This window comes from Heterodontus francisci, chromosome 4 (assembly GCF_036365525.1).
Source record: "Heterodontus francisci isolate sHetFra1 chromosome 4, sHetFra1.hap1, whole genome shotgun sequence".
NCBI lineage: Eukaryota > Metazoa > Chordata > Chondrichthyes > Heterodontiformes > Heterodontidae > Heterodontus > Heterodontus francisci.
The window spans coordinates 70,147,277-70,168,528 of record NC_090374.1 but is presented as its reverse complement, the minus strand read 5'-3'; the positions used below and the strand labels follow the sequence as shown (position 1 = coordinate 70,168,528).

Genomic DNA, 21,252 nt, shown 5'->3' with positions numbered 1-21,252 from the left:
TAGATAGGGTAGATAGGAATAAACTTTTTCCCTTAGCAGAGGTGTCAATAACCAGACAGCATAGATTTAAAGTAAGGAGCAGGAGGTTTAGAGGGGATTTGAGGAAAAATGTTTTCATCCAGAGGGTGGTTGGAATCTGAAACACACTGTCTGAAGGCAGAAACCCTCACAACAGTTAATAAGTATTTAGATGAGCACTTGAAATGTCATAGCATACAAATCTACAGGTCAAGTGCTAAATATGGGATTAGAATAGATAAGTGCTTGATGGCCGGCACGGACACAATGGGCCGAAGGGCCTGTTTCTGTGCTGTATAACTCTATGACTCTAGGACACAGCTAGTAGTGGTGTTACCGAGCCACTCTTGGTGATGGATATTGAGGTCTCCCAACCAGAGTACATTTTGTGCCCTTGCTACCATCAGTGTTTCGTCCAAGTGGTGTTCAACATGGGGAAGCACTGACTCATCAGCTGATGGGGGGAGGGGGCTGCGGAGTGGAGAGGTGGGTGGTAATCAGTGGAAAGTTTCCTTGCCCATGTTTGACCTGATGCCATGAGACTTCATGGGGTCTGGAGTTAATGTTGAGGACTCCCAGGGCAAATCTGTCCCAACTGTATACCACTGCCACCACCTCTGGTGAGTCTGTCCTGCCCATGGGATAGCACATACCCAGGGATGGTGATGGTGGTGTCTGGGACATTGCAAGTGAGTATGACTATGTTAGGCTGTTGCTTGGCTAGTCTGTGGGACAGCTGTCCCAATTTTGGCACAAGCCCCCAGATGTTAATAAGGAGGACTTTGCAAGGTTGACAGGGCTGGGCTTGCCCTTTTCATTTCCGGTACCTAGGTCGGTACCGGGTGTCCATCCGGTTTCATTCTTTTTCTGAGGCTTTGTAGTGGTTTGATCCAACTGAGTGGCTTGCTAGGCCATTTCAGAGGGCATTTATGAGTCACCTACATTGCTGTGGGTCTGGAGTCACATGGAGGCCAGACCAGGTGAGGATGGCAGATTTCCTTCCCTAAAGGACATTAGTGAACCAGAAGGGGTTTTACAACAATTGACAAAGCTACCACGGTCACTTCTAAACGAGCTTTTAATTCCAGTTTTATTAATAGGATTCAAATTCCATCATCTGCCTTCGTGGGATTCGAATCCACGTCCCCAATGATAAATAAAAACAAGAAATGCTGGAAATACTCAGCAGGTCAGGTAGCATCTGTGGAGAAAGAAGCAGAGTTAACGTTTCAGGTCCGTGACCCTTCATCAGAACTGGCAGAGGCTAGAAATGTAATAGGTTTTAAGCAAGTTAAGCAGGGGTGGGGCAAGAGATAACAAAAGAGAAGGTGTTGCTGGGACAAGGTCACAAAGAATAACTGACCAAAAGGTCATGGAGCAAAGGCTATGTTAATGGTGTGGTGAAAGACAAAGCATTAGTACAGAGAGGGTGTTAATTGACAGAAAACTGGACAGCCTGGCCCCAAGCACAAACATGTAAAAAAACAGTTGGTAGGCACAGTAAAAACAAACTAAACAAACTAAAATAAAATAAACACCTAAAAAAGAAAAAAATAACTAAAAATAAAAATAAAAAGGGGGGCCCGTCATGCTCAGTCCAGCAGGCTGTAGCGTGCCTAATCGGTAAATGAGATGCTGTTCCTCGAGCTTGCGTTGATGTTCACTGGAACACTGCAGCACTCTTAGGACAGAGATCTGGGCATGAGAGCAGGGGGGAGTGTTGAAATGGCAAGCAACCGGAAGCTCGGGGTCATGCTTTCGGACTGAGCGGAGGTGTTCCGCAAAGTGGTCACCCAATCTGCGTTTGGTCTCCCCAATGTAGAGGAGACCACATTGTGAGCGGCGTATACAGTATACTAAATTGAAAGAAGTACAAGTAAATCGCTGCTTACTCGCTCCTCAAAGCATAAGCATGAGTTACCAGTTTAGTGACCACTACACCACCGCCTCCCCTATAGATGGCAAATCTATTTAATAGAAAGGAAAAATCAGGTGACGTGTAATCTGGGCTGCTGATTCACCATCATCCATTTTCATGTGTTGCTATAAGTTGAATTACCTCCTGTGACTTTTGATCTTGAAGAAATAGTGGTTCAGGGTAGATAATCGTTGCAATATTTGGAGAAGGTACAGAATACTGAAACTACTCATGATGAGCCTTGCTGTGTCTTTATCAGTCTTTCACTGCCACATTGCCTCCAATGTCATCCTGCTCCTCAGGATTTTCATCTTGCTGTTCTCCCTCAGTTGCCCTTGCCCTTTTTGTTGGTGATTGTGTGCCACGTTTTCCTTTGCAGGAAGTGAACACAAGGTTAAAGGAATGAAAGTGCCATGGATACTTCTTTTTTCCATAGGAGTGCTTGCATCTCATGATGTTGAGTCTCAGGGTCATTGTCTGTTTAAATCAGCTGTCCTTAAAGACTGGCAGAAGCCTTGTGGCATAATATGTGAGTTGATAGATTGGTGTGTATTCAAACGGTGCTTGAGTGTTTGCAGAGGAGAATCTTTGCACAAGTAAATTTCCCTGAGGCCCAAGTGATGACCCAGAGCATGACATGCAAGATGAGACAAACCTCTGTTGGCATCCAAGATGTAGATTGGCAACAGTACTTTAACTTAAATTGGCCACTTGTGTGAGGTCATTCAGCTTTGTCTTGCACTGTATGGCTGTTCTTGAAGTGGTAGAGGTTGCACTGGCTGTGTTTTAGCAAACTCTCTCCTTATGACCTCAATGACCCACTTATGGTGCTTCTGGCTGCCAATACTTAGCAGTCAATTCCTTCTTGCTCTGACTAGCTAGCAACAACTCCATGAACACCCTGCCCCTCCCCTCACAGCTTACAGACACCAGAAATCCACAGTAAGCCAAACTCTCATTCAAACTTTAGTTGAATCAATCCTTAGATACACCTACAGTTCTGCCAAACCATTGGTTCCTCTCCTCATTTCACTATTCTGAAACTCCAGATCCCCCACTCCTGTTCTGTCAAACCTCAGAGCTCTTCCCCAGTGCTAGCAAAGCACAGCCTTACCCACAAGAAAAGCTAGACCACATTCCCTTCCCACAGTATGGCTGGACTTTCCACAGGGTTTCTCCCAATCATCTGATGTGAAACCTTTATGATTGGTCTAGGGGGTGGTGGGAAGGGTTAAAGGTCATAGTTTATAAACTTTGGAAGGGGAAGGTAGGGATTGTAAGGTCAGTTATTTTGGGGGAGGAGAGGGAATGTAATAAATTGTTTAGTCATTGGGGGGTTGAGAGAAGGGCTTGAAAGTTTTATTCAGTTTTTTTTAAATTAATCATGTATATAACTTTAAAATTCACATGCAATGGAAGGGCTTGAAACCCTTTAAAAATGGCACTGGCACCTGCGCAGTGGCGCCGGCTGCCGTTACCGGGGACGGAGCACCCGCCCACTCCATGTCATCATGGGTGGAGAGGTGGTCCGCCCCGGACATGTAAATGAGCCACCGCTTATAATATCGCAGTTGCTCCATGGTGTAAAGCCATGTGTGCGGGCCGCCATCTTAGAAGCTCGAAATCAGCCCCTTATTTTCACCCGCAATGTGGATCATTTTTAAGTGATAAGGTTGTAGCAGTGAACTCCATCGGACCTACGACGTCTACCTCCTAGAAGGCAAGGATAGCAGATGCATGGGAACACCATCACCTGCAAGTTCCCTTCCAATTCACACAGCAGCCTGACTTGGAACGATATCACTGTTCCTTCACTGTCACTGGGACAAAATTCTGGAACTCCCTTCCTAACAGCACTGTTGGTGTACCAAAGACACCAAGGACTGCAGCAGTTCAAGAAAGGAACAAGTAGCATGGTTTTATGAAAGGTAGATCCTGTTTGACAAATTTATTCAAGTTTTTTAAGGATGTAACTAGTAGGGGAGATAAAGGGGAACCAGTAGATGTAGTATACCTGGATTTTCAAAAGGTATTTAACGAGGTGCCACATAAAAGATTAATAGGCAAGATAAGGGCTCATGGTGTTGGAGGTAATAAATTAGCATGGATAGAGGATTGGTTTTACGACCAGTTGAGAAAGGTATCGAGGGGTCACTCTCAGCCTTCACCTGGTCTTACCATAACAGGGTTTAACTTTAAACATACCGTGTTTTTAGCTCCCCCTTGGTAATACCTTGTTTACCGTTTTCCAGTTATAAGGCAAAGAAACCAGCACAATCAGGCTTTCGTAGGTTTAAAGAAGAAAAGTTGAAATTTATTGAACTTAAACTTAAACTCTAATTTGGTTGATGCCTACGGATACATGGTGTGCCCACACTAGCATGCATATGCGATACACACATGCAAATAGAGGCAGAAAACAGCAAAAGAAAAATAAAGTGGAAACATTTGAGGCAATATCTGAAGAGGTTTTGTTACGGTTCTTCGAGCTCACTGTAGAGTCCTTGATTGTAGGTAGATCTTGCTTTTCGTTGGGGCCCAGAATTCTTCTTAAACCTTGTTCGCTGTAGGAGACTTTTATCTCTTGGGGTTCATGTGTCTTCAGTGGATTCAGAAGCTTGTGAGAAAGAGATGGGAGCAGACAGGAGAGATCTCAGTCCAGGAGCAAACAGACCTTCTGCCCAAACTGTTTGTACAAATTCAAAAAACTCAGGTTGCCCAGCAGATTAGTCATGTGACTCGCTGGTTTGACCATGTCCATTTGTGTTTTCGGCCATCTTAGCAGTCAACCTGGAATATGAGCTCCCCTACCTTCAATATCTGGTGATCAAAAGTCCATTGTGGGTTGAATGTGTCAGGGAATAGAAATATAGAAAATAGGAGCAGGAGTAGGCCATTCGGCCCTTCGAGCTTGCTCCACCATTCATTATGATCATGGCTGATCATCCAACTCAGTAACCTGTTCCCGTTTTCGCACCATATCCTTTGATCCCTTTAAACCCAAGAGCTATATCTAACTCCTTCTTGAAAACATACAATGTTTTAGACTCAACTGCTTTCTGTGGTAGCGAATTCCACAGGTTCACCACTCTCTGGGTGAAGAAATTTCTCCTCAGTCCTGAATGGTTTACCCCGTATCCTTAGACTATGACCCCTGGTTCTGGACTCCATCACCATCGGGAACGTCCTTCCTGCGTCAAACCTGTCAAGTCCTGTTATAATTTTATAGGTTTCTATGAGATCCCCCCTCACTCTTCTGAACTCCAGCGAATATAATCCCAGCCGACTCAATCTCTCCTCATACGTCAGTCCCGCCATCCCAGGAATCAGTCTGGTAAACCTTCGCTGCATTCCCTCTACAGCAAGAACATCCTTCCTCAGATAAGGAGACCAAAACTGCACACAATATTCCAGGTGTGGCCTCATCAAGGCCCTGTATAATTGCAGCAAGACATCCCTGCTCCTGTACTCAAATCCTCCCGCTCTGAAGGCCAACATACCATTTGCCTTTATTACCGCCTGTTGCACCTGCATGCTTACCTTCAGCGACTGCTGTATGAGAACACCCAGGTCTCGCTGCATATTCCCCTTTCTCAGTTTATAGCCTTCCTGCTACAAAAGTAGATAACCTTACATTTATCCACATTATATTGCATCTGCCATGCATTAGCCCACTCACTCAACTTGTCCAAATCACCCTGAAGCCTCTCTGCATCCTCCTCACAATTTACCCTCCCACCCAGTTTTGTGTCATCTGAAAATTTGGAGATATTACATTTAGTTCCCTCATCTAAATTATTAATATATATTGTGAATAGCTGAGGTCCTCGCACCAATCACTGCAGTACCCCACTAGTCACTGCCTGCCATTCGGAAAAAGACTCATTTATCCCGACTCTTTGTTTCCTGTCTGCCAACCAATTTTCTATCCATCGCAATACACTACCCCCAATCCCATGCGCTTTAATTTTACATAATTTTATGTGGGACTTTGTCAAAAGCCTTCTGAAAGTCCAAATAAACCACATCCATTGGTACCCCCTCATCAACTCTACTAGTTACATCCTCGAAGAATTCTTGTAGATTTGTCAAGCATGATTTCCCTTTCGTAAATCCATGCTGACTCTGCCTGATTCTACCACTGTTCTGCAAGTGCTCTGCTATAAAATCTTTGATAATGGACTCTAGAATTTTCACCACTACCGATGTCAGGCTGACTGGTCTATGATTCCCTGCTTTCTCTTTCCCTCCCTTTTTAAATAAAATTCAAATGGCTGCTTTCTCCTTCCAAACACTGTCTGTTAATATGCAAGTGTATTTCCAGCCAAGATCTGGCAATTTTTTTTAAAGCAGGTCCTTTCCTCACTTCCAACAACAGTATGAAATATAATGTTCATGTGGCGAAATTAATATGCCTCATGCTTGGCAGGTGGGGGTCTGCATGACAATTGGTTAACCGACAGGTAGCAGAGAGCAGGCATAAACGGGGCATTTTCAAGTTGGCAGGCAGTGAATAGTGGAGTCCCGAAGGATCAGTGCCGGGGCCTCAGCTATTTACACTCTATATTAAAGACTTGAATGAAGAGACAGAGAGTAATGTATCTAAGTTCATTGATGATACAAAGCTCGGTGGAAAGGTAAGTTGCAGGGAGGAGGTAGAGAGGCAGCAAAGAGATATAGACAGGTTAAGTGAGTGGGCAACAAGATGGCAAATGGAGTATAATGCAGAGGAAGTGTGAAGTTGTTCACTTTGCCATAAAAATAGAAAAGCAGAATTTTTTTTTAAATGGTAAGAAACTGGTAAGTGTTGATGTTCAGAGAGACTATGGTGTACTCGTATAGGGAACGCACAAAGTTAACATGCAGGTGCAGCAGGCTATTAGGAAGGCAAATGGTATGTTGACCTTTATTGCAAGGGGATTGGAGTACAGGAATTAAGAAGTCTTACTAAAATTGTACAGGGCTTTGGTGAGACTGCACCTGGAATAATGTGTGCAGTTTTGGTGTCCACATTTAAGAAAGGATATACTTGCACTGGAGGCGGTGCAGCGAAGATTTACTAAATTGGTCCCTGGGATGAGGGGTTTGTCCTATGATGAGAGGCTGAGTTAATTGGACCTATATTCTCTGGAGCTTAGAAGAATGAGAGACAATCTAATTGAGACATATAAGATTCTGAAAGGGCTTGATAGAGTTGAAGCTGAGAGATTGTTCCACTGGTTGGGGAATCTGGAACACGGAGACACAGTCTCGGGATAAGGGGTCAATCATTCAGGACTGAGATGAAGAGAAATTACTACACTCAAAGGGTCGTGAATCTTTGGAATTCTCTACCCCATAGGGTTGTGGATGCTTTATCATTGAATACATTTAAGGCTGAGATAGATAGATTTTTGGTCTTGCAGGGAATCAAGGGATATGGGGAGCAGGCAAGAAAGTGGAATTGAAGCCCAAGATCAGCCATGATCAGATTGAATGGCAGAGCAGGCTCAATGGGCCATATGGTTTACTTCTGCTCCTATTTCTTGTGTTCTTAAGGGCAATTAGGGATGGGCAATAAATGCTGGCATAGCCAGTGAGGCCCACATCCCCCGAACAAATAAAAAAATATTGTTTGGCATTCTGATTTTTAAATTTTTCAACGAAGGTTAAGGGTTTATGATCAGTATATATCAGTGTCTCTTTGTCGTCCTGGCGGACATAAACTTCACAATGTTTAAGAGCCAATAATAGACCTAAGGTTTCTTTTTCCACTGTGGAATATCTTTTTTGATGTAGATTTAGCTTTTTGGAACAGTATCACGCTGGCCTTTCAATGCCCGTTTCATCGCCGTGAAACAGCCAGGTCACTTGCATCAATTGCTACCTTGAAGGGCTTAGTGAAATTTGGAGCAGCCAACACTGGTTCATTAATCAAAATGGCTTTCTGTCTTTCAAAGGATGCTTGGCACCCCCCTGATCACACTACCTTGGTTTTCATTTTCTGTAGTAAATCTGTCAATGGAGCAGCTATAGTACTAAAATTTGGTATAATCTTCCAGTAGAAACCACACATCCCCAAAAACCTCATGATTTCTCATTTAATCTTAGGGGTAGGGAACTCCGCCAATGCTTGCACTTTCACTGTTATTGGTAACACTTGTCCTTGCCCTACCACTTGCCCGGGGTAGGTCACTCTCGATTTTGCGAATTCAGTTTTGGCAAGGTTTAATAAATTAGCCAATTGTAAATTTTTGAAGAGAGTTTCTAGTTGTTCCAAGTTGTCCTTCCAAATGTCACTATAGACCAGCACATTATCAAGGTAAAGTGCACAGTTAGGAACGCTGGCTTCCATTCAGTTCATTAGTCTCTGAAAAGTTGCTGGAGCATTTTTTAGCCCGAATGACATCACTTGGCATTGGAAAAGACCGTCCGGTGTGACAAAGGCCGATATTTCTTTAGCTCTGCCCATCAACCTGCTTTGCATAAGCAGTGTTCAGCTTCTCTTTGGCTATTTCATTTTTTTGGCTATCTTTTCAAAAGAAATGTAAAATGCCCCTACATCCCTTTCCTCAAACTTAGGGAAAGCTTGTACAAATGTATAAGCTTTTCGCTGGGTCCTGGGCCAGACTCAGATTCTTCCTCACTAGAATCTCCACTGGTGTCGAGACTACTCTTGTGACTTAGTTTCAGCTTTCTAATCTCACCTTCCCTTTCTTCTCTGTCAATTTTTCCTCAAGCTCACGTTTTCTTATTTCTATTTCTTTTTCCTGTTGAAGCTGAAGTTTTTCCAAGTCTATCTCATTTTTTTTTTCCTTGTCATGTACAAGCTGCCTCATCTGTAACTGAATTTTAGCTAATTCAACTGCACATCTTCTGATTTGCCTTCTTCCAATTCCAAATGTTGTGCTATTACTTCAATCATGTCTGCTTTCTTTGCCCCTGATTGTAACTCTAATGCTAACAGGTCTGCCAAATCCTTTAGTTTAACCTTGATAAAATATCTCAAATCACTGAGGGATACAGCCTCCTTCCCCAGAAAAGTTACAGCAACCGTTAAAGACATTCCAGTGGTGTGTAACAGAGTAAAGTTTACAAGAAACCTGTTTTTTCTCCCCTTTTCCAATTATTATTACCCCACTTACAATTGTACATCATCAGCGTTGGATTATCCTGGCAAAAGTAAGCTCCCAATTAAATATGTTACGACCGAGGCGGGAGGAATGCACTGTTAATACAGTCCCACTTCTCCACAGGTCACAACATATTTTTAAAAAATCTTACACATACTGAAACAGTCAATCAGATATACTATTTTCTCTAGAACAGAACACAAAATTAACAGTTTATTATAGAGCAAGTCTTAACTAGTAATAAGGTGAAACGTAAACACGCAGATCAAAATTTTCAAGTTCCAACATTACATTTTTAAAAGTCCCCTTTCTACCTTAACCAAATTTTAATGTCTTTTTTTTTACCTTAGTCCCTTCACACTCACAGAAACATACACCGGTTAACCAAAACATTTTTTTTTTAAACAGGAGTTTTAGATCAGAGCTCATAAAAGCACACCCAGAAAGATCACTTGCCCACCCCTGAAAAAAAATTGCAGATGAGACACGCTGCACCGAACTGTCACACAGTCCAACTTCCAAGTACACGCAGACAGGTCACTAGAATCTTCCAGAATAGTTCTCTTCAGGCAGCGTTGTAAAGTAATTTAGCAGGCCTTTCTCAAATATAGGAAACAAGATGAATCGACACAGTAGACTTCACAGAATCTTTGATGGAGTTTCTGGGAAGCGAGCTGAGTTGTGGTCTTCTGTCCTTTTTTTGACACTTCAGCAGTACTTGACTTTATCTCCTTCCAGAAGGTGAAACCACTCAAACATTGACTCGCAACCAGGAAGCTTGAGAGCTTTTTTTCTGCCCATCTAGGTGCTCTCTGTTACTACTGGGCTTGTCCAATCAATGGGTCGCTTGTCACTTTTCGGTCCCTGTTACCAGAGTTTCAGTTCAAAGCCTAACCCGAGCCATGTGACAACCAGCAACACTTGCCAATCCAGCTCCCTCAGTCCTCTTGATGGCCTCCTTTCTTTAAAAAAAACCTGGTCCAACATTTATTCAGCTTAACCATAAATTCCTTGCAAGACAGAAAGAACATGTACAAATATTGTGCCTCTTTCAGCTAAAAAAAATTGACAGCCATTCGCAGGTTCATTCCACAGAGCAATTGTTTGACCAGTCAGAGTCAAGCTGCCTGGTTTAAATTTCAAATAAAGCTTGACAGTTAACTGTCAGTCAGCATAAACTGGTGCATTCTCCATGGCAACGTCTCTACCAATCAGAGTACACTTGTCAACCAATCACCACTTGCTTCTCATACAGCATAAGGTTGTTGCTTCTAATTACATTGGTATTCTTGCGGATTGTCCTGATGAGTGCAAGACGAAAAGCCTTGACCATATGTCTCTATTTTCATCCATACTCAAAGCTTTAGTATTGCCCACCATTCTTTGAGGCACTTTTGGAGTTGAACAATTTAAACTCGTATGCTGTTATGTCACTGATGCCTCATGTTGCCTTTTTCCCCTGACAGACCACTTCCTGCCTCCTTCAAAGGTGCTCATGGCAATGTGAGCTATTGGATGACAGCCAAACTGCACAGGCCATGGAAACTGAGAAGTAAAGTGAAAGAAATGTTCACGGTATATGAACAGATTGACGTTAACACTCCGTTGCTATTGGTAAGTTCTGTGGAATTATGGTGGTACACCTGATAAACTAGGGAGTCGATTTTCCAACAGTTTGCACAGTGCTCCGGACCTCCACTCACAAAACACTGCCTGACAACCTCTGGTCAGGCAGAGAATCAGGGAGAAAGTTTTGGCCAAAGGAATCATTTAAGAATTAGAGTTGTATTTAAAAATATGAACAAACTCACAACTTCAAGGCAATTCATATTGCTAATGCTCTTTTTGAATAATCATTTAATACGGTAAGTACCGTATTGATGGAAGTTAGCATTCAGAAGGAGGCCTAGATATTTTTCACTGTGAAAATTCAGCCTGTCATTGAAGACTATGGAGGGGGTGAATTTCCACAGGAGTTCACCTGTTCATCTGCTGTTACTTTGACAGAAGAGTTGCAAAAACCCATTCGAACAGCTTAAATGCCAATTACACCGTGTTTTTATGCATTTCCATGGCTTCTCCAGTGAATTTATGGCAGATAAGGGGGAACACCCCAGCAAAAATTCACTAGTGTGGCAGAGATGTGGGCTTGGATGTTAAGTAACCACCTGGGTGGAGTGTAGAGAGGAAAATTGAGGGAATGATAAATCTATGCTGTTGTTTGGTTTATCAGGCAAGTTGAAATATTTATTTCAAATTATTTTGGTTTTTACATTTTATATTTCTAGTGTTTCTCCCATCATGTTGCTAAACGGAAGTCAAAGGAACTGAGCAATGCCTTGAATATATACAAAATAAAAACAATGATTGTTTAATTATAATGCATTTGAGCTGTTAATCCAGCACACATGTAAATTTAGCAATTAAATAAAAGGAATGGAGGTTTAATTCAAAAGGATAGTGTTAACATTAATGAAATGAAAGGAACAAATTCAACATAGTCCCACTGAAATATATTAATGAGGTAGAAGCAGTGAGAATTATGAAATTAATTATGCAGCAGGTGGGAGTGGACCAGGAATATTAAAATCTATATTCTCCATCAGGTGCAACTGACACTAGGCGTTATTTTAAAAATCGGTTTATATTGTTGTCAGGAGTGTGATCTGAGGAGTGAAGCTGAGCCAAGCAACAGGGCCGGTCAGGCAGTTTCAAAGACAGATAACAAAGACCTTTCCAACACAACAGCCTTGAGATGTTTTTGATTACCTGGACAAGCAAACTAATTTGCTTAGCCCACCAAGCCAGACTTCCTCTATGGTTCCCCTCTGCCCTCGCCTTGAACCTGCATCCTCTGCTAGTCTCCTAGCTCCTCTTGTGTCCTCTCTGACCTCACCTCCTGCTTCCTCGATCCTATTCCCACTAAACTGCTGATCAACCAACTTCCCTTCCTGTCCCCAGGTGAGCTGATGTTGTTAATGGTTCTCTTCAGGCAATGTCCTCCTCTTTCAAATCTGTCATCATCAACCCTCTCCTTGCTAATTACCACCCCATTTCCAACCTCCCTTTCCTCTCCAAAGTCTTTGAATGTGCTGCCACCTCCCAAATCTGTACCCAGAACTCCATGTTTGAATCCCTCCAATCAGGTTTCCACTCCTCCCACAGTATTGAAACAGCTCTTAACAAAGTCGCAAATGACATCCTATGTGACTGTGACAAATTTACTATCCCTCCTTGTTCTTCTTGATGTGTCTGCAGCCTTTGTCATGCTTGACCACACCATCTTCCTCCAACGCCTCTCCTGATTTAAATCTTGACTTTTGTCTCCCTGATGAATATGTTTCTGTGATTCCATCATTCCATTGTAGCTTCCTAATATCCATTTACATAGAACATTTAACCTCTTGCTGATAACATTTGCTTTTCCCTCACTCCCTTCAGTACCTATCATGCCTTCCCTCTTCCCCCCTCCTTTATATTCCTGATCTGTAATCCCAAAGCAGTGCAAGACAATTTTTTGGAATGGATTAATGCTGAACACCACGCCTGCAAGCTCAGTAAACCATGTGGAGCAGCTGAGAACTGCCTGAGGAGCCACTGGACAATGTTGTGAAGGATGTGGACTAGGTGCCAGGGGCAAGACACCCATCGCGCACACTCCTGGCACTGAGGTAGCTTCAAGCCACACAAACCTATTTTGAGGCCAGCGATAGGTTCTCTTCTGCAGGTTTTTCAGGCGGTTTTTGTTCCTACTGCTGTTTCTCTTGTTGTACCCAGGGACCTACCTGCTCCAAGGCCACCATGATGATGCCTCTTTGTAAGACAACGATGCACAGCAAGCAGCAACATGCCCCTTCCGCTCTTTGCAATGGGCAAGATACAGACCGTACCCAATCAGCCCGGCCTTGCAAAACTCAAAACACAGTGGCCAACATTAGATGTGATTCCGCAATTGGACAACATTTGCTAAATAATCCGCAGTGTGCTAAGAGTTTTGCTGACAACCAATTTAAGATTGTCAGTAGGGCTCGCAGTGTGGTGCATTTGTGCATACTGGAAGCTACATATATTAAAACACAGGGCCCTGTTCTTTGCAGACAGAAAGAACATTTATGTACATTGCGCCTGTTTCAGCTGAACAAGATAAGTGACAGCCATTCGCTGGTTCATTCCTCAGGGCAATGCCTTGACCAATCAAAGTCAAGCTGCCTGGTTTAAATTTCAAACAAAGCTTGGCAGTTCACTGTCAGTCACCGTAAACTGGTGCATTCTCCATGGCAACGCCTCAACCAATCAGAGTTCACTTGCCAACCAATCAGTACCCTCTTCTCATGCAGTATAAGTTGTTGTTTTCCCTTACATTGGTTATTCTTGCCATTTGTCCCGATGAGTGCAAGACGAAAAGCGTCGACGACGTGTTTCTACTTTCAGCAATTCTCAAAACAATGATAATGAGGTCCCGCTGTTAAGTTTGTCAGTGCCTCTTGCCAGCTTCGCTGGATTTTCAGCTACTTTCAGTCACCCCCCTCCACCCTCCTGCCTCTCCATAAATATATTTTGCTATTAATGGGGGGACGATTTCCTTGGTGCGCTATTTGTTAACAAAATCTTTAACCTATTAATAAGAAACAGGTCAATGATTCTGCTTCACCTTGCACACACAGGAAATCTTTGGCCATTGTGTCATATTGAGCTTGATAGGAGCAGTATTAATTACCCTGCTTTCTGTTGATTTTACAGTCACCACAGATAACTACAAAAGAGAAAACTCTTTGTTGCTGCTGCTGTGCCTCAGGCCCAATATCCCTGAATGCCAAAATTGAACGGAAGGGTTATGTATCAGGTAATAATCTGGAGTGCTGAAAACTATGATCTTGTCGTACTGCGAATATCTATAGTAGCATAATATTGAAAGTATTACATGTACACACACTGCCTGTTCAATCACATGCTCACTGCTTTCTGCAATCCACATTATTTCTGTTATGCTTACCATATACTTACCCCCTATTCCTGCCTGTTCCATGAGGGGTCCTGATGAGCCCTTGTCACAGGAACCTTTGGAGCAGGCTTTCAGCTCTCCCTTCAAGAACACCCTGATGCAGATCCACATGGCCTGCATCTGGGCTCGCCAGTTGGACATGCTGGCCAAGTGTGTGTATTCGTCCCCATCCGTGTAGCGGAGCCTGGTCTCCAGTCGTCTCGGTCATCCCTGCCATTGGCTTGGACCGTGTGGTAGAGGTCAGCTACCCGACCCAGACCCGATGACATGTGTCTGGTTCGGGTCGGGTCGGGCCCATCTTCCAGGGCCAGCTTTCGGGCTCAGGTCGGGTGGGACCAAGTCCAGGTCGAGTCGGGTTGGGTCAGGCCGGATACACACGGTAAATGCTCTGCCAGTAAGTATTGGAATTAAAAATACGTACCTGAGCTGGGAGTCCGGGATGAAACTGAGTCTGCGTAGTGCGCGATGACGTCACTATGACATCATCGCGCATGCGCAGTAGCTCAGTGGAGCTTCCCAGTGCGAAGGTAAGTAAAATGATGGTCGGGTCGGGTCGAGTAGCGGCGGGTTTGGGAAGGTCAGGCTTGGGACACAATCGGAGGGACTCAGGCCGGGTTGGGCTCGAGTCCGCTGTGGTCCGGTCGGGTTTAGGTTGGGTTCTTTTTCCCGACCTAAAGCAGGCTTCTACTGTGTGGCAGTCGGTGTGCAATGGCCATCCCATGTTAAAAGAACCCATGCACAGGCATCTTCCACCTCCTCAAAATAAACTTCAGGACCTGGAACATCAGGACTTTTGTGGACAACGCCAGCAGCGACAGACCTGATGTCGCACCGCTGTCATAGCCCGAGAACTCCGCCGCTACAACATAGATATTGCTGCCCTGAGTGAGACACAGCGGGCAGGAGAAGGCCAGATCAAGGAACAAGGTGGTGGATACACCTAAACCAGAAGAAGAGCACTGACTCCACAGGGTTGGCTTCGCCATAAAAAAATGAACTAGCCAACTGCCTCAGCGAGCCCCCTTGTGGATTATACAATCGTCTCATGACCCTCCAGCTCACCCTAGCCAAGAAAAAGCACGCCACAGTCATCAGCGCATATGCCCCAACCCGAGAAGCAACAAATGAGGCTAAAGAGGAATTCTGCTCCAGCCTTGATCACTTGCTGTCCCATGTTCCCAAGGAAGACAAGCTGATCCTCCTCGGAGACTTCAATGCCAGAGTTGGGAGGGACACAAACCTTTGGTAAGGTGTGGTTGGCAAGGAAGGTGTTGGAAGGGCTCACATCAACGGAGCCCTTCTTCTGACAAAATGCCTTGAACATGGCCTGATCATAACAAACACCGTATTTCGTCAGAGAGACAAATACAAGACCGCATGGCAGCACTCTCGCTCCAGGCATTGGCATTTGCTTGACTATATCATTGTCCAAGTGAAGGACTGCAAGGATGTTCGCATCACCCATGCTATGATAGGAACTGATGACTGCTGGACTTACCATCGCCTAATTCGAGCTACTATCTCGATAAACCGAGTCCAGAAATGGCAGTGGCAGCAGAAGCACTGCTGCAGGAAAATCAATGTCGATGGTATCAAGGACTCTGCGAAGAAAGACCAACTCAGGCAGCGTCTTGCAAGCAACTTGGCATTGCTCAACAAGCAGGAACCACAGAATGTCGACAATGCCTGGTCTGCCCTCAAAGCTACCATAATCAGCAGTTGTGAAGATACTCTTAGTTTCTCGACCAGGAAACATCAAGACTGGTTCCAGGAGATCCAGAAGCTGCTAAACTGCAAGCGCAAGGCGTTCCTGAACTGGAAGTATCACCAAAATTTGAGGGGGAAAAAGCAGGTATACAGACAATTGAAGGCCAGGGGTCAACAAAAAACCCATGACCTAAAGAACAGCTGGTGGGCTGGAAGAGCGCAGTAAGTACAGCAACTCGTTGACAGCCACGACATGCGTGAATTCTTCAGCACAGTCAAGATCATTTACGGTCCAAGTATCCAAGGACCTACCCCATTGAGAGCAAAGATTGGAGTGGCGCTGATCAAGGACAGAGAGGCATTCAGCGATGATCGGAAAGAGCACTTCAAAGATCTCCTCAATCGCGACTCACTCTTTGATGCGAGTGCCCTCGACCACATTTCACATCATGCTACCCGCCATGATCTCAGCACAACCCCAGCCCGCAATAAGATCAAAAAGGCCATCCGACAGCTAAAAAACAATAAGGCTGCCGGCGTAGACGGAATTTCCGCTGAAATTGTAAAATACGGTGGAGAGGCACTCGACACAAATGCATGGTTTCATCACCCTCATCTGGAAGGAGGAGAGCGAGCCAGGGGATCTCTAAGATGCTGTAATTGTGACCATCTTCAAAAAAGGTGACAAGACCAACTGTGGTAACTACAGAGCGGTATCCCTGCTGTCCGCCACAGGGAAAGTCATCGCCAGAGCCCTTCTCAACTGCCTCCTCCCCGTAGCTGAAGAGCTCCTACCGGAATCACAATGTGGCTTCCGTTCATCAAGAGGCACAGTGGACATGATCTTCACAGCAAGACAACTCCAAGAAAAATGTAGGGAGCAGCAATAACCTTTATATATGGCCTTCTTTGACCTCACAAAGGCCTTCGACTCTATCAATTTGGAGGGAATATAGAACATCCTCCTCAAATTTGGCTGCCTGGAGAAATTCATCACCAACCTCCGTCTGCTGCATGACGACATGCAAGCTGTAATCCTTGCCAACGGATCTGCCACTTACCTAATCTGAGTGCAAACTGGGGTCAAGCAAGGCTGTGTCATCGCACCAACGTTCTTTTCCATCTTCCTCACCTCATCTCCTTGAAGCTTCCTGCGGGAGTAGATCTACTCTACAGGATGAATGGGAAACTATTTAACCTACGTCGCCTCCAGTCCAGAACCAAGGGCACTCCAACCTCTGTCATTGAGCTGCAGTATGCTGACGATGCTTAAGTAGGCAAACGCTCAGAGGCTGAGCTTCAGACCTTCATCGATGCATCCATGGAGGCGAATGAAAGAATGGGCCTTAAGCTAAACATCCAGAACACAAAGGTCCTCTACAAGCCTGCTCCTGCAGCGCAACACTGCCCCCCGTCTATCAAGATCCATGGCAAACCACTGGACAATGTGGATCACTTCTCATACCTTGGGAGTCTCTTCTCAACAAGGGCAGACATCGACGATGAAACTCAGCATTGCCTCCAGTGTGTCAGCGCAGCCTTCAGTCATCTGAGGGAAAGAGTGTTTGATGATAAAGACCTCAAACTTGGCACCAAGCTCATGATCTACAGGGTTGCAGTGTTACCTGCCCTCCTATGTGTCAGAACCATGGACACTGTACAGCAGACATCTCAAAGCCCTGGAGAGATATCACCAGCAGTGCCTCTGCAAGATCCTGCAAATTCAGTGGCAGGTCAGGCACTCCAATATCAGTGTCCTCTCTCAGGCCAACATCCCCAGTATTGAGACGCTGGTCATGGCTAGTCAGTTACATTGGGCGGGCCACATCGTCTGCATGCCTGACACAAGACTCGCAAAATAAGCTTTCTACTCTGAGCTCTGTCACAGCAAGAGGCCACCAGGAGGGCAGAGGAAACGCTACAAGGATGTCCTTAAAGCCTCCCTGAAAATATGTGACATCTCCACTGATTGGTGGGAATTTCTTGCTTGAGACTGCCCAAAATGGAGAAGAAGCATCCGTAACGGTGCCAGCCAGTTTGAACAACGTCGACATGCCCAGGCAGCGACCAAGCGCAAACAGTGGAAGGAGCGTTGTAAATTTGAGCATCCCATCCAAACACCACCTGCCCCACCTGTGGCAGAGTGTGCGGATCCAGAATTGGACTATTGAGTCACCTAAGGACCGACAACCCTGGAGTGGAAGAAAGTCATCCTCGTTCCCCAGGGACTGCCTAAGAAGAAGACCTATGATTGAGTTTCCTCATTTCTAATTTGCATCTTTAAGCTAATTGAAACTTGGCACCTACCTGAGGCTTGTTGTGGTATTGCTTTATGAACATACGAATTAGGAGAAGGGGTAGGCCACTCAGTCCCTCGAGCCTGCTCCGCCATTCAATAAGTTCATGGCTGAACTGATTACTCCACATTCCCGCCTACCCCGATAACCTTTCACCCCCTTGCTTATCAAGAACCTATCTACCTCTGTCTTAACAATATTCAAGGACTCTGCTTCCACCACCTTTTGAGGAAGAGAGTTCCAAAAGCCTCACAACCCTCTGTGAGTAACAATTTCTCCTCATCTCTGTCTTAAATGGGCAACCCCTTATTTTTAAACAGTGACCCCCTAGTTCTAGATTCTCCCACAAGAGGAATCATCCTTTCCATATCCACCCTGTCAAGATCCCTCAGGATCTTATATGTTTTAAACAAGTCGCCTCTTACTCTTCTAAACTCCAGCAGATACAAATATAGCCTGTCCAACCTTTCCTCATAAGACAACCCGCCTAATCCAGGTAGTAGTCTGGTGAACCTTCTCTGAACTGCTTCCAACGCATTTACATCCTTCCTTAAATAAGGAGACCAATAATATACACAGTACTCCAGAGGTCTCACCAATGCCCTGTATAACTGAAGCATAACCTCCCTACTTTTGTATTCAGTTTCCCTTGCAATAAACAATAACATTCTATTAGCTTTCCTAATTACTTGATGTTCCTGCATACTAACCTTATGCGATTCATGCACTAGGACACCCAATTACCTCTGCATTTCAGAGCTCTGCAATCTCTTACCATTGAGATAATATGCTGCCTTTTTATTCTTCCTGCCAAAATGGACAATTTCACATTTTCCCAATTTATACTCCATTTGCCAGATCTTTGTCCACTCACCTCATGTATCTATATCCCTTTGCAGACGCCTTATATCCTCTTCACATCTGACTTTCCTACCTATCTTTGTGTCATCAGCAAATTTAGCAATCATACCTTCGGTCCCTTCATCCAAGTCATTTATATAAATTGTAAAAAGTTGAGGCCCCTGCACTGATCCCTGCAGCACACCACTCGTTACATCTTGCCAACCAGAAAATGACCCATTTATGCCTAGTCTCTGTTTCCTATTAGCTGGTTAATCTTCTATCTATGCTAATATGTTACCTCCTATATCATGAGCTTTTATTTTTCGCAATAACCTTTGAAGTGGCACCTTATCATATGCCTTCGGGAAATCTAAGTACAGTACATCCACTGGTTCCCCTTCATCCACATGTTACTTCCTGTCTCTGTGCTGGGGCACAATTTATATCAATGACTTAGATGAGGAGAGCAATGGCATGGTAGCTAAATTTGCAGATGACACAAAGGATAGGTAGGAAAGTATGTTGTGAAGAGGACATAAGGAGGTTGCAGATCGATATAGATAGGTTGAATGAGTAGGCAAAGATCTGGCAGATGGCGTATAATGTGGGAAATTGTGAAGTTGTTCACTTTGGCTGGATGAATAAAAAAGTAGAGTATTACTTAAACGGAGAACGACTGCAGAATTCTGAGGTGCAGAGGGATTTAGGTGTTCTAGTGCATGAGTCACAAAAGGTTCGTATGCATGTACAGCAAGTAATAAATAAGGCTAATGGAATGCTATCCTTTATTACGAGAGGAATTGAAAATAAAAGTCAGGATGTGATGCTTCAGTTATACAGGGCATTGGTGAGACCACATCTCAAATACTGAGTGCAGTTTTGGTTTCATTTAAGGAAGGATGTAAAAGCGTTGGAGGCAGTTCAGAGGAGGTTTACGAAACTGATACCTGGAATGAGCGGGTTGTCTTATGAGGAAAGGTTGGACAGACTGGGCTTATTTTCATTGGAGTTTAGAAGAGTGAGGGGAGACTTGATTGAAGTATATAAGATCCTGAATGGTCTTGACAAGGTGGATGTGGAAAGGATGTTTCCTCTTGTGGGTGAGTGCAGAACTAGGGGGCACTGTTTTAAAATTAGGGGTCACAATTTTAGGACAGAGATGAGGAGAAATTTTTTCTCTGAGGATTGTGTGACTTCTCTGCCTCAGAAGGTGGTGGAGGCGGAGGTCATTGAATATTTTTAAGGTGGAGATAGATAGAATCTTGTTAGGAAAGGGAATCATAGATTATCAGGGGTAGATGGGAGTGTGGAATTCGAGACACAAACAGATCAGCCATGATCTTATTGAATGGCAGAATAGCTTACGTCTGCTTCAAGTTTGTATAGATTATAGAGAGATACAGCACTGAAACAGGCCTTTCGGCCCACCGAGTCTGTGCCAACCATCAACCACAGATTTATAATAATCATACATTAATCCCACATTCCCTACCACATCCCCTCCTACATTAAGGGCAATTTACAATGGCCAATTTACCTATCAACCTGCAAGTCTTTGACGGTGGGAGGAAACTGGAGCACCCGGTGGAAACCCACACGGTCATAGGGAGAACTTGCAAACTCCACACAGGCAGTACCCAGAACTGAACCCGGGTCGCTGGAGCTGTGAGGTTGCAGTGCTAACCACTGCGCCACTGTGCTGCTCTGTGTTTGTATGTTCCTCAAAGAACTCCAATAAATTGGTTAATCATGATTTCCCTTTCACAAAACCATGTTGACTCTGCCTGTTCCCTTGAATTTTTCTAAGTGTCCTGCTGTAATGTCTTTAATAATAGCTTCTAACATTTTCCCTATAACAGATGTTAAGCTAACTGGCCTGCAGTTTCCTGCTTTCTGTCTCCCTCCCTTTTTGAATAAAGGAGTTACATTGGCTATTTTCCAATCTAATGGAACTGTCCCCGAATCAAGGGAATTTTGGAAAATTAAAACTAACACATCAACTATCTCTCCAGTCACTTCTTTTAACACCCTAGGATGAAGTCCATAAGGATCCAGGGACTTGTCAGCCCACAACTCCAACAATTTGCTCAGTACCACTTCCCTGGTGATTGTAATTTTCTTGAGTTCCTCCATTTCCTGACTTACAGCTAATTCCGGGATGTTACTTGTATCCTCTACAGTGAAGATGGTTGCAAAATACCTGTTCAATTCAACTGCCATCTCCTTCTCTGTTATTAATTCCCCAGACTCACTTTTTACAGGACTAACGCTCATTTTATTAATTCTTCTTTTTTAAATATCTACAGAAACTCTTACTATCTGCCTTTATATTTCTAATTAGCTTTCTCTCATACT

The 21,252-nt window shown here is 44.2% G+C and overlaps 1 protein-coding gene across 2 annotated transcripts in view; it reads left to right on the top strand.

Moving 5' to 3' along the window:
* The window catches only part of LOC137369081 (arrestin domain-containing protein 3-like), an 82,690-nt gene that overhangs the window by 25,559 nt on the left and 35,879 nt on the right, over positions 1 to 21,252 (top strand). For both annotated transcript variants that reach the window (XM_068029676.1, XM_068029677.1), the window contains exons 3-4: positions 10,515 to 10,662; positions 13,789 to 13,891. In XM_068029676.1, the coding sequence (XP_067885777.1) occupies positions 10,515 to 10,662; positions 13,789 to 13,891 (251 nt within the window). The remainder of the gene's footprint in view (positions 1 to 10,514; positions 10,663 to 13,788; positions 13,892 to 21,252) is intronic.